This window comes from Myotis lucifugus, unplaced genomic scaffold, assembly GCF_000147115.1.
Source record: "Myotis lucifugus unplaced genomic scaffold, Myoluc2.0 scaffold_428, whole genome shotgun sequence".
In the NCBI taxonomy this organism is placed as follows: Eukaryota; Metazoa; Chordata; class Mammalia; order Chiroptera; family Vespertilionidae; genus Myotis; species Myotis lucifugus.
In genome coordinates this window covers 201894-216281 of record NW_005871476.1, presented here as the reverse complement: position 1 = coordinate 216281, position 14388 = coordinate 201894, and the positions used below count along the sequence as shown (strand labels likewise).

At 42.4% G+C, this 14388-nt stretch overlaps 1 protein-coding gene and 1 pseudogene across 1 annotated transcript in view; one reads left to right on the top strand and one right to left on the bottom strand.

Annotated features, from left to right (window-relative positions):
* CDC73 (cell division cycle 73) overlaps positions 1–14388 on the bottom strand; it is a 59499-nt gene that overhangs the window by 32321 nt on the left and 12790 nt on the right. Inside the window, exons 8-10 of the mRNA XM_014468105.2 lie at positions 14069–14167; positions 12611–12689; positions 10747–10811 (exon numbers count right to left, since the gene is read on the bottom strand). Coding sequence (XP_014323591.1) covers positions 10747–10811; positions 12611–12689; positions 14069–14167 — 243 coding nt within the window. The remainder of the gene's footprint in view (positions 1–10746; positions 10812–12610; positions 12690–14068; positions 14168–14388) is intronic.
* On the top strand, positions 1188–9419 carry LOC111823242 (annotated as a pseudogene).

Genomic DNA, 14388 nt, shown 5'->3' with positions numbered 1-14388 from the left:
CTTTATGCTCAGTGTTAATAGATACTTTAGAAGATAAAAATACCAAAATCTTCAATATTTATACTAGTTTATTTTGATCAAGATTGTAAGTAATGAAATTCTAATTCAAATAAATCATTTAAACTTGTCACCTCTTACTATACAGCACACTCATATATAATCTCAACTGGAATATTACTAATATCTATTACCAAAAACCCCTATGAAACAGGGACAGGGCAACAGGAGCTGTTTCCTGACCGAGCATACAGCATGTGCCTGGTACTGTGTTAAAGCACTTCACATGCATGATCTTCCATGAACATCAATCACACTGAGAAATAGTCGTTTCTTTGTGGTGTAAGACTCCACTGATTTGGATATGGGCTCATCCACCTTGTAAGTAAAGCAACATCTAAGCAACGAGGAAGTATTATGGAAATATGACCGCCATCAGGGACAGACTCTAACCCCGCTCCGTCATCTTGGACTGTACAAACATGGGCTCACACACCACCTATTAGAACTGCACCATGAACAGGGAAGCCATGGTCACAGCGCTGACGGCAAACTCACCAAAAGCCCCATCTGCTGTAAGGCCCTCGCTATCACAGCGCAGTCTAAGCAGAGTCGGATGCTGAAGATGAAGCAGGGAGGTCTAACTTTCCTCGCTGAGGTCAATGCAGGTGAAACTGCGGGCACCATCCCCAAAAGGCCAGGCTCGCCGGGTTCCACTCCAGGGCCTCGCATCAGGCTGCAGGAACCCTGAGCCCGGGCCTGCTCAGAGCTGAGGGAGCCGCCGGAGGCACTCACTTCGTAAGCATGTACCGAGCTCCCCAAGCCCTGAGGTGTGAACTGCAGGCACAACCAGAAGCGAGAATAAGCCCAAGTTGTGGAGATAACACTCCTTCCACAGAGAGCGCCCAGATCCCATCTCCGCGGAAACAGAAAGGACAGTGGTGATGCCTGCATGAAGGCGTGGGGCAGGGCATCTCACCCAACCCGTGTTCCCGGGGTCAGAAAAGCCCTGTCTGGGATGATGCTCAGTTAACATCTAGGAGATGCTGATCGGCAAACTGGGTGCAGTCCAAGAAGAAGGAACTGGTACAATAACTCTGAGGTGGGAAAACCACGGCACAAGGTCAAAGGGGAAGATTGGTATGAACTGATGCCAAAAGGTAAGAAGAGAGAGGGGCAGGTAAGACCCCATGAAGACTTGCAGCACGTGGTAAGAACTATGGTTTTTAACCCCAAGACTGAGGGGGAGCCATTAGAAAACAGGAGGACTTGGAAAACAGAAAAGGCAGAGGCTGTCTCACGCCTATGGCTTCCATCCTCCTAGGTTTGAAGCCAAGGCGCATGCAGAACAGATGAGACGACATGAGTGGCGTGAGAAGGCGAGTTCTGAGATCGCTGCACAACCAGGGAAGATGTGAGAAGTCTGGGCCAGGAAGGGGGCAGTGGCAGAGAGAGAAGGAATTCCAGAGATGGTGGGAAGGTCAACGGGAGTGTGACAGCCAGACAGTGCAGGTGAGGGGAGGGAAGGAAGTGGCAGGAATGACGCCGAGGACCCTGGCCGGGCCCTGAGGGGATGGTGGTACCATTTACCAAGAGAGAACACCTGGAAGAACCGGACTCTCTAGGGGCGACGTAATAAAGAGCCACCGGAAACACATAAAAGGACTGTCCGGTGGCACTGAGAACCTATAGATTACACAGCATCAGTAACAATAGTAATTTTAACTACTACTCTCTGCACATATGAAAGTATGGCAAACAACTGGAAGTATAACATATAATACGGGCTTACGAGCCATCCATTTGGCCCGGCCAATGTGGCTCAGTTGGTTGAGCGACTTCCATGCACTAGGAGGTCCCAGGTTTGACTCCCAGTCAAGGCATATGCCCAGGTTGCGGGCTCAATTCCCACTAGGGGGCATGCAGGAGGAGTAGATTGATGTTTCTCCCTCTCATCCATCTTTCTCTCCCTCTCTCTTCCTCCTCTGAAAGAAATAAAAACATATGTTTTGCCCTGGCTGGTTTGGCTCAGTGGATAGAGCGTCGGCCTGCGGACTGAAGGGTCCCAGGTTCGATTCCGGTCAAGGGCACATGCTCAGGTTGCAGGCTCGATCCCCAGTGTAAGGCGTGCCAGAGGCAGCCGATCAATGATTCTCATCATTGATGTTTCTCTCTCCCTTTCCCTCTCCATTCCTCTCTGAAATCAATAAAGAACATATTTTTAACCCTTTGCACTCCGAACCATTCTGGACATTGGCTACCAGCTACTCGACGCTACTTTGCGGCGGAAACGTGCATTTACAGACCCTCGTATTATTTAGTATAATTTTGGAACCAAGTAACGTATTATAATGATATTGGACTTATATGAATTGGGTGACATCGAGGAATGTATATTTGCAAAAAAACACAATATTTTATTGTTTATAATTTTGTACAGTATGATAAGTTTTGTAACACTCCCCAATATGCATTGCAGGCTGATTAGTGCATGTTTGACAGTAATAAGTGGTTTGACGCCTGCCACCAGGTGTTTTCCTGTTAGAACACACAATGCAGTCCCGTTTTCTTTGTCCCACATCGGGAATATGTAGTTTATTGTTTAATCCGACACAAAACCCGCTGACATTTCTTGTATCTATCTTAGTAATTTTACGATATTTTGATTTAATTTCTTGTGCCATTTCAAGATAAAACTTCAGGGAAACATGCATGTCTCAAAAAGTTGCGTTGAAATAACTCAATTCCCCGTAATCACTAATAAACTGCAATGTCCCCTGAGAGGGGACATCCGAGTGATATGCTAGAATTCCGATGTCCCCTGAGAGGGGACAGCGGAGTGCAAAGGGTTAAAAATAAAATAAAACATTTTTTTAAAAAGAACCATTCATTTGATAAACACTTTTCAAGCAATGTGCCAAGTACTCTGTCCCCAGCGCTGGGCATACAGTGGGGAAAGATGGAGTTCTTGCCTTCAGATCCTCATAGTCAAAGGGACTCGTCAACGTAATAAACAGACAAGAAGATCACCAGAAGGAAAAGCTGGGCGGCCTTGCCAAGGAAGTGACCTCTGAACTGAGATACGAATGAGGAGGAGCCAGTCTTATTAAAAGAAGAGGACTGATCCAGGCAAACAGACCTGAGAAGACAAAGGCCAGGAGGCTGAGAAGAACCTGACAAGCTGGTAGGAAACAGAAAAGGCCACTGAGACAGAACTGTGGCAATAGCCTCTCTTAAACCTTCACCTACAGCAGGGCGCTGTGGACAGAATTCAGAGGGTCCCTGGTTTGGATGTGAAATTTAATTTCACCAAGAAGTTAGCATTTCCATCCTTTGTGAATATAGACAACAAATCGCAGAACTAGTAACAATGGCTGTGACTTTGTCATCAACAGAAATCAGTATTTCTGTGTCACATTACAACTGTCACACATCTTGAAATACTGTATATGCTCATGCTGTAAGTTTCTGGCAATTATTAGATTTGTGACTGGGTACTGTTATATAATGCATTAGTAAAGAAGTATAAACTACCATGTCATAAATTGGCATTTTTTAAGTACCTTGGTAATATTATTTCATCACAGTTCGTTTTCTTTGTCATCTTTTGTACTTTGTGCGTTAAAACACTGAGCGAGAGGATCATGGGAGTGACCAGTCTCCCATGGACCCATGACATGAGAAGAGATTATGAACGTCTATCCACAGCAGAGGACACTGAAGAATGCTAACAACTGAACGCAACTTCTGGCGCCTGTTTGGATCCTATTTCCAACAAATGAACTACAACAGACACTTTTCAGAAAAGTCAAAGACACTGGACAATGAACAGAGTATTAGCTGATACCAAAATGTGATTATCTGTGCTGTCCTGTGCAATAACCTCTGTGGCTGGGTTAAAAAAAAGCCCAGGATTTTTAGAAAAGCCAAGTATGTGGGCACAAAATGCCAGTGTCTGGGTTTTGCTTTACAATACGTTGGGGGGAAAGGCAGATGAAGAGTGGTTTAAAAAAATGATGACAGAATCTGTGTGACGGACAGACAGAAAATCACACTAATTATAATTCTCTCATTATGTTTATGTCTGAAATTTTTCAAATTTAAGAAAAAAAGGGGAATAAAAGGCATTCAGTAGTTGCTTTGCAGAAAGCAGCCCCTCAGAGGGAAGTCAATTCCAGGAGGGCTGTCTACTGTGGAACAGATGGAAGAAAGACGCCCCCTTCTCCAGGCGGATGAGGTCCTCAACCAGGTCGCCTGACCTATGAGGCTCACCACGGAGTCTCCTCTTTCTCACCCTCACATTAGGGAAGACAGCGGCATCATTAAAACCTGCTCCGGTGTTACTCACATCTTGCTGAGTATGCACTCCCTATCTAACAGCACTCACTGCAAAGGGAAAAGAAACTATTTCTCATTATTCAGCCGTCTGGGCCTAAAAAATTAGTCTTTGATCAAACTAGCACATCCTGGCATTAGAGGTAGCAGCAGTTTAGGAGAAATGCTAAGTCTTAAGGAAGCCTGTGCGAGCAGTGACCACGGGGAGAGGCTGCGTGGCCTTGCACCAGGTCTGTCTGTATTGAAGAGATGCAAGTACCAAGCCAGCTTACTCCAATGCCACTCAACAATTGAAGGATATAATGTAACATAGGCTCACCTCGCAACCATATCATTGTAACGTGATTTCCCAGGTAGCTTTTTCACACAGAGAACACGTATGTGCTATTCAGAGGATGAGCTCAGTGGCCCTGGCAATTATACTTCCCACGGGCATTTAGCCCTTCAAATGCTCCTCTCACACTGAGCAAGAGCCACAGCCTCCTGCCCTGTGCTCACAGCAGCAGGGCCGTGTGCTCTGACCTGCTCCGCACAGAGGGTGCTGAGGACTCGCAGGCACCGAGAAGCAGGCAGTATGACTGTGCTCTGGTCCTCAGGGAGCTACAGGACTCGCAGGCACCGAGAAGCAGGCAGTATGACTGTGCTCTGGTCCTCAGGGAGCTACAGGAGGGCCCAATACAAGATATAAACGTAATGCTACCTATACACCACACAGAGCATGTTTATGTCACATCCACTGTCCTATGATCTTTATGCTGGTGTCTAGAACTTTAGAAAAAAATTATACCAACTTTTTAAAATCACTAATGACTCTGAAAGTTTAAAAATAAATCAAATGTATATCACATGCCTCCCCAAAATTGATATCTATTAATTTATTAGAAGGTATTAGATCAATTATATCTATTATGTTTAATCCAGATAAAGAAAAAAATGTTCCCCAAATCAATTTAATGGTAAAGTTTTTAATATTTTTCTATTGAAACAACTCTTATAGGGAGAAATACATCTGATAATATATATCCACAGTTTTTGGTAAATTATAATGTACCCACAAATTTACTATCAGAATGATTGGTTATTATAATATAGCTCTATCTATGTTAAAACTCAACAGTTCCTAAGGACACTATAAAGTATTTTATACAGCATTTTAAGATAAATGATAATATTAAGCTGATTTTGGGGTTTTCTAATAAAGAAAACTAAAAGGCTTCTACATAATAGAAGGCTAAAGACCTGATTAATTTTAATTCTCAAGTTTAGTATATTAAAATATACATGAAATTCAATTCCAGAATGTTTCTGACAACACATACATGACAAAAAGACATTGTAAGAAAATCGAAGCTTCTATCTAAAAATACCAAATTTAGAGAAGTCAATAATTAGATTGATAGTGTCCAAAATTTATTGTTTGTAGATAAAAAATTGAATAAATCTGAGTTAAATTATAATATGTAAAATGTGTAATTGATTTAATATCAAAATAATTACATATTAGATCTTATATACCACTGCAAAAACCTAAATGTAAAGATTTTTAATGACAACATAAACTATGACAACCTCAATAGTGAGACAATTATCTGAGTTCTATGGTTGCTATGACCTTTGTCTTCAATAAAAATAAAAATCTTTAAAGCTTTAATTCCTAAACATTAGAAATAAATATATCTTCAACTTGACAGTAAAACAGCACTCTAAAATGTTAAATAAGAACTTAGTTTTATCCAGACCAGAAGCACTAAGAGTTTAAAAACAGTTATTTTAAAAATAAAAGTGGGAACAGTCACTCACAGAGGAACATGAGAAGCAGCAAAGACAAGAAGAACAACACAAAAGAAACATCCATCAAGAAAAAGACCTGGAAAAAAACCAAAACTTAGAATTAAAGATCAAATGAGGTTTGGCACAGTGGGGGAAGGGGAAGGGATGAACTAACTAGACAATCCAATGAGTAAGACAGAAACACTAAGACAGCTAGGAAAATAAAATCTGAATGTTGGATTTATATAAAAGATTGGAAATTCATGGAAGATTTAAACCGATCTATGAAGACCTAGGAATTGACATAGCAAACTAAAACTCTGCCAAGAGCCAGCAGAGAAGTACCCAAGGAAATATCCAAACACCCAATTACAGTTTGTTATTAAATATACTAAGTTTTCATATGAATGAATTCAAATAATTTATCAATAAGTAAAAGGAAATAGTAATCCTTTTCCCCTCTAAGTAATATATATGCCTCAGTGACCAGCCGACCAGTCGACCAGCCGGTAGCTATGACACATAATGACCACCGGCAGATGCTCAACGCACAGGCATGGAAACATGGAACAGACTGATGAATCTCAGAAGGAAAGGAGGAGAGGGGAGGGCGTAAAGAGATGAACCAAAGATCTTATATGCATACTAGAGGTTCAGTGCACGAATACGTGCACCAGTGGGGTCCCTCGGCCTGGCCTGTGGGGATCGGGCTGAAAGCAGCTCTCTGACATCCCCCTAAGATTCCCGGATTGTGAGAGGGCACAGTGCACCAGGCCTCTAGTATAAAATAAGCCCTACAGGTTTGGCTCAGAGGTTGAGCGTCGACCTATGAACCAGGAGGTCACACAGTTCGATTCCCGGTCAGAGCACATGCCCAGGTTTCGGGCTTGATCCCCAGCGTGGGACATGCATGAGGGAACCAATCAATGATTCCCTCTCATCGTTGATGTTTCTATCTTTCTCTCCCTCTCCCTTCCTTTCTGAAATCAATAAAAATATATTAAATGTATATATATACACACAATAAAATCATATCTGTGTTAAAAACATGGTGGATGGTTAGCCTACAAAGACACAGAAAGAGTTACAATTTAGAAGTGGTAAAACACGCTCAATACTGATAATAATTTTGTTAAAATTGAAGGGATTCAAGTTGTATTGATGAAGGTAAGTATAATTATAATAAGGAGCTGTGCTGCATTATGCTTTCGGAATGTCAAATTACCTGCACTGTGACGCCTGGTACCAAGACAGTGTCTACCACAGTGGTGGCCTGGAAGAATTATGGATCTAACAGTGATGCTGGCCACCGCCCAGGAGCACCGTGAGAGGTGTGCCGACCTCCCCCAGACTTGGCAGAATTCAGCAATAGCCTTTATGCATCTACCTACCCACTTCCCACCTCCCACCTGGGTGACCCTGTCGGACGGAACTGGAAGATTACCTCTCACTGGGACAGGTGAATGTGCAAATGTTTCTGAAAGATGGGAGATTATTTAATGAAGAGCTAGGGAATCCTTTTATCATAATTCACAGTATCTCACTGCTGAGGGCTGAAGAACATTCAACAGTTACCCTACTTCTTCAAACAGAGGAAGAAGAATTACACAAGAAAGGAAGTGGTTTCTTTGTTTCCTTGGAGTGGGCCACTCTCAGTAAGAAAAATAAAGATAATAAAACTATGAAGAATTCCTAAGTGTGATACTCTCCATGGAAAGTCAGGGCCACCTTATGCTGCTAGTGAGCCTGGCGGGAACGGTCTCATGACTGTCTCCCACCCTCCACATCCCTGCCGCTTGGTCAGATAATGAAGAAATAAGGATGAAGAGATGTCAGAGAAACCAGAGCCTCTGCATCACGGAGAACAGACCGGAGATGCCTGGACAGTCACATCCGGCTTCCAGGAGACGGTGCTTAGAGGACCTTCAAGGACAGTTTTGCCTGACCACGTCACACTGTGCAGAAGGGTCAGAGGTTTTTGGAAGGAAATCTCTGTTCACTGGATAATAACGAGATCAGCAGCCTGAAGATTTCCTGGTTAAGAAGAACGAAGGACTGGCCTGGCCAGTGCTGCTAGTCGGTGATAAACAAGGGGAATTTGCAGATTCAGCCCGATGTGGTGCAATAGCGGAACGTTCGCTGCATTTGACCCCTGAAACTCTGAGCTTATCTCTCTCTCGCTCTCTCTCTCTAGTCCTGCTAAGTTCCTTGCTGCTACCCAACTAACAAAGAAAGCTCTTCATCACCTCCTTTTACTCACTATATACCGAAAAACATTACCCAGTGGCATTTTCTTAGTCTAATGTGGCCCCTTTCACAGAAGGAATCTATGACAATGTATTCAAGTGTTCCTGTACTGAACAGTTTCTACTCTCAACCCACAACCACTACGATGGTCACGTGAACGGATCGAGTGCCACGCTAGGTCTACCAGTGCTCTCACAGGAGGGGGAAAGGCAAACGCGGATAGATCAGCTTGGATACAGTGCGCACTCTTGATCCCACTATTGAAAACAATGAGATTCCTGTACCACAAAATCTGTTTAATCCAGTATTTCTTAAACATTATAGAACCCACGTAACACACTTTGGGGAAAGGCTCCCAACTCAAAACAGACCCTAACAACCTACAACACTCATGCCTTTGGCCTCTGGAGCCTTTACCAGGAAATGCATTTCTTGGCCTAAGTCAAAATTAATTAGCAACCCAATTATTCAAAGTTGTAACTTTAAAGACACCTGGGTTACTTCTATTCCTATAATAATTTTCAGTAAATTATTAGCTTTGTGCAATATTACCAAATATTACCAAAATACCCTGGCTGGGCATTAATTTCTATACATCTCAATAACTTATTATTGTTATCAAAACACATACCTCTTCTCTATAATACATGTCAGAAAAATTCATTTGCATAAAAATTTCCTAGTCATCTGCAGAAGTCAATTTATTAATTTGGTCTTACATCTAACAGAACTCTGGCATCTTGGGCTTAAAAGTTATGTAGATCAGGCCTAATGCAGATTGATCCTAATTTTAGTAATTATGTCTATCAACCAGGCGCACCAAAACCCTGAAGAACAACGGCAGCAAAAATGAGCCATACATAAGTTAGAAAGAAGTCACATCTTTGCAACAAAGTCTTTAGCAGACACTTAACTGCTCTGTATGTCTGGGTGGATATCACATGAGAAACTTTCTTAATTGGAGAACAAGGTAAAAAATTGGTGAAACTCATATGCCAAAGAAGGAAAAAAAGGCAAAAATTTAAAGAGCTCTGGCTGGTTTGGCTCAGTGGACAGAGCGTTGGACTGTGGACTGGAAGGTCCCGGGTTCGATTCCGGTCAGGGGAACATGCTCAGGTTGCAGGCTCAGTCCCCAGTGGGGGGTATGCAGGAGGCAGCCAATCAGTAATGCTCTCTCATCATTGGTGTTTCTATCTCTCTCTTTCTCTCCCTTCCTCTCTGAAATCAATAAAAATATTAAAAAAAAAAAACTTAAAGAAGAAGCATGAGTTTGAGATTCAATGTTTTTAAAAAGAAACAATGGCCTGGCAGGTGTGGCTCAGAGGTTGAGCGTCAACCTATGAACCAGAAGGTCACGGTTCAATTCCCGGTCAGGGCACATGCCCAAGTTGTGGGCTCCATCCCCGGTAGGGGGCGTGCAGGAGGCAGCTGATCAATTTCTCTCTCTCATCATTGATGTTTCTATCTCTCTTCCTTTCTCTCTGAAATCAATTAAAAAATATTTTTAAAAAAAATTTTTTAAATAAACTGATCAGAGCAACTTCAAAGTGTCAAGTTCACACTTCTCTAAGTATTCTGTAAGAGCTGCTCAAATCAATCAGGTCGTAAACAGCAGATTAAAAATGAGTCTTAAGATACGAGAAGTACTAGCAATCTGACATTCTGTTGTGGTTGCTTCTGTAAAATTACACCCCACAAAAGTGCATCCGTCGCCTCTCTTGCTAGTGTATGTAGGACCCAAGTTTCCGATGAGGCAGCAGCGCCCACCATTCGCATGATCCTAATGAAGATGCTGTCCTTGGATGTGAGGACAACTGTTCTGCAGAAGAATCACTGTAAGAACCCTCACTGACTTCCCTATTTGCACAGGAGCTCAGGAATGAAACCAATTTAAGGGCATTTCAGATGAGACCCAAGTAAAAAGGACAATAACCATGAAAGACTCACTCTGACGGCTACCAAAGGAAAACAACATCAGTCCCACAATGATGCGATTGGGGAGTGGCCAGCAGGCAAGTACTGTCCCCAAGAAAACGTCAATAATAATGAATTTTGATGTCTTTTGAGTGTAAGGGATTTCACTTGAAAGAGCATAAGACACCATAGCAAGAAACTCCCAGTTGACCTTGCGACCCCTTTGTTGTCTTTAAATCCTCTCACCAGGTAGCATCCCAGCTACTTGCAGTGAATCACAACAGGTTCACACACACTCAACTCCGTGAAAAAAGGTAACAAGGACACCTGTGAATCAAATCCCCTCCATACACATCTAGCAGCACAACTGGTCATGAAGACAAATGTCTGAAACAGGAAATACACAGAGTAAAGATTTCCTCAGCACCGGCTGCTCACGGAGAGCGGCGGGAGCGAGGGAAGCTCTGTGGTCAGAGAACTTACCGTCACGGACTTCAGCGTCATCCCGTGGTAGGTGCCCATCGTGTCAATTTTGAAGCCTTCCGTTTCTATAAAGAAAGAGGGTTTTCTATTAGACTTTATGTATTTCATGATCAATCACAAATCTAAAGTAATAATCCATAATATATCTTAACAGTTCAACAGTATAATAAAACCTTGAATCTACCGTACACATAAAGTTAAATCACACACTTCCGAAGATAAAAACTTAGAAGGGTACTAGTCTCAAAAATATATTCAATACACACCCAGTGTGCAGAAGCTGGTTAACACTATGTCCACAACTGTGTTCAATACTCATATTGGTTGAAAGTATCAAAAATTTAGATTGAGCCCGCTGGCATGGTTCAGTGGTTGAGCATCAACCTATGAACCAGGAGGTCATGGTTTGATTCCTAGTCAAGGCACATGCCCAGGTTGCCAGCTCAATCCTCAATAGGGGGTGTACAGGAGGCAGCCAATCATTGATTCTCTCTCATCATTGATGTTTCTCTCCTTCTCTCTTTCTCTCTCTTACTCTCTCTCTCAAATCAATAAAAATATATTTTTTAAAAATTAGATTGAATAAAATACTTTATAATTTAACCCCCAAGTTATTTACAACTAACATTATAGCACCACTAAAAGCACCTACTATCGTAAGAAGTCCTTAACATATAGAAAAAGTCATGTTCAAAGATGACAATGATTAGGTATGTACACTGTGGAAAAGCAATGCTGTAAACAGATAAGGGTTCCAGGGCAGGGTCTCAATATGCCTTTCTGTAAAGCGCCACATACTAAACATGTTACACACTGCAAGCCAAACAGTCGCTGTCACACCAGTGACTTCTGCAGTGTGGTGGCAGAAGCGAGATAAACGAGGGTCAGAGATGGTCTGTGGGCGGTAATCTGCCAACCCCTAGAGTGCACATTATTCATTCCACAAGAAAAGCGTCGCAGCGAATACAAGAATGGACCAGTCTACACCCTGTATTTAGTACATGCCTTTGTCCAGTAAAGGAAGTCAACACACAAAATTCACTGCATCAAGGTAACACATCCTTTAATGAAACATAGAGGTTTCAGATGATGCAGAAAAAAATGACAAATGTTAAACTTCCAGGTGCTACTACCTCATTTTTTCATGTATCAAGTCAAGATAAACGAGCAGTTATTTCAACATTAGTCCCACTTACTACCCACCTCACTAGCATGGCCTGACCCTGCCGAGTTAGCCAGTACCCCACGTGGGCTTCCACAAAACACAACCTCAGACGCTGACCAATCCCGGCCTCCCAAGCGCTCATTGTACACATTCATAATCCGGGGAACATGACTGATGGAGAACCGCCCTCTAAAATCAACTTCTGAGAAGCAGCACTAGCCCTACTAGCCAATATAATATATATATTACGGTTAATTACATACCAGTCATGGACTCCATGGACTTTACGTTACCTAGTTCAATCCCCACAGCAGCTCTGAGAGGCAGGCACTGCACTGCCACTGCTATTAGTACTGCCATGTCACAATGGGGGAAACCGAGACAACGCAGTTAAAGTCACTTCTCAAAACTCACACACAAAGTGACTGACAGAAGCAATCTGGGTCCAGAATCCATGCACTGAAGCAGGGGACGCAAACACATTCTGTAAAACCAGATGGTGTCTCTAGGCTTTGCAGACCACGCAAACCCTGTCACCACTCGCTGCCGCTGCCACAGCACCCGGGAGCCATGAGCAGCACAGACGGAGGAGCGTGGCCGCTGCAGATGGGGCCGGCCAACTGCGGCTCCAGCGTCAGGCCACCTGCCTCTCACGTGGAGCACAACCAGGAAAAGAAAGATAAACACCACGTCACTTGCCTTCTTTTCCTTTGAATCTTTCCTGGTCATATCTGTTGTAGGCAGCTGGGATAGGCTGTTTGGTACGCAATGTGGGGTCCTGTAGAAAAATTAACCATGATTCACATGTTAAGTCTATTGTTACTTAATAATCATAAAAACCACAATAATATTGTCTTCTAAGCTTTTATTCTTACCATAGCCAACAAGACAAAAGTGGGGAGGAGACAAAATGAATCATCGATGCTTATTTTCAAGATACTGTTTATGACCAGAAAACCGCCACCCTGTCAGGGCAAAGGACTCTAAGTAAACATGCACCAAGGCAGAAAGCAAAGCTTCTTAGAGATGCAGAAACAAGATGGCGTGTGCTTAGGACTGTCCTCCCAACTCCTCACATCTCTTTATGAAGTAGTAAGCTTCCTCCAATTATGAACTGTTTCTTTAACAAAAAAAAACCCACATACCCTTTTAATTCAAAGTTTATGGAGCTGGCATTTTAACTGAATTATTCTCCAAATTGTTAATCTTTAAATGAATATAATGACAATGACAACTGTAACAACAATCCTATATAATAAAAGGCTAATATGCAAATCGAGTGACCGGTCTTTCTGCTGTTCTGTCGATTTGCATATTAGCCTTTTATTACATAGCAGCGGTTCTCAACCTGTGGGTTGCGACCCCTTTAGCAGTCGAATGACCCTTTCACAGGGGTTGCCTAAGACCATCCTGCATATCAGATATTTACATGATGATTTATAACAGTAACAACATGACAGTGATGAAGTAGCCACGAAAATAATTTTATGGTTGGGTCACAACAGGAGGAACTTTATTTAAAGGGCCAGAAGGTTGAGAACCACTGTTATATAGGATTATGGACTTGGGCAATTTCAATCTATGTCTCAGTTTTCTCACCTATCAAATGGGAATAATAATATTTTTGCATCACAGGATTCTTGGGATGACTAAGTGACAAAAAAGCTGGCATATCTCTCAATAGCTGATTGTGGAAATAAAATATTGCTATAAGTACATTTATTATATTGTAACATTAAGTGTTTATGTAATTAATAAAACATTATTATGGAACACTCTTCACCAGGATCAGGATGATCCCTGTGACATTCTAATGGAGACCGCCTTCCAGGTAGGCACATGACTGTTTAACTATTATTCATTGACCTATCAACCAATGTCAAAGCCCAACCAGGAAGAAATAAGATGACTTCGTTACGGACAGTCAACACAGGTATGTCTCCAGGCAAGAATTACTGCTCAAGTAACGTCTAATGGTGAGAAGGATTTTCACATCCTTTAGATATGTTGAAGCTGCATAAGGTTTAGAAACTACTAACTGAAAACTCTGATTACATGTCTTCAAATTATATCCTGGACACCAAGTGTAAATTATAATCCTGGACACCAAGTGTCATTTTCAATAAAACCACAGCGTAGGCAGTAAACCATTCTTACCACAGGTGCCGCATTGGGGGCCGGCCGCTGCTCAGGCGCACGCCCTTCCTCTCTGGCTTTCACAGACTGAAGAATTGCAAAAATATTCTTGGAAAAGTTCTAAAATAAAACAAGACAGGTGTGTTGTCAAGAGAGGATTAATTCTGAATCAACTACTACAACAATCCCCTCATCCTCAGGGGACATGTTCCAGAACTCCAGTGGATGCCGGAAACCAGAGTGTAAAAACCCTAATCATCTCTTCAGCTCCGCCAGAAACGCGCAGCGGCTTCCTCACTGGCAGGCACAGCTTCTCCAGGACTTTAAAAAAAAAACAACTT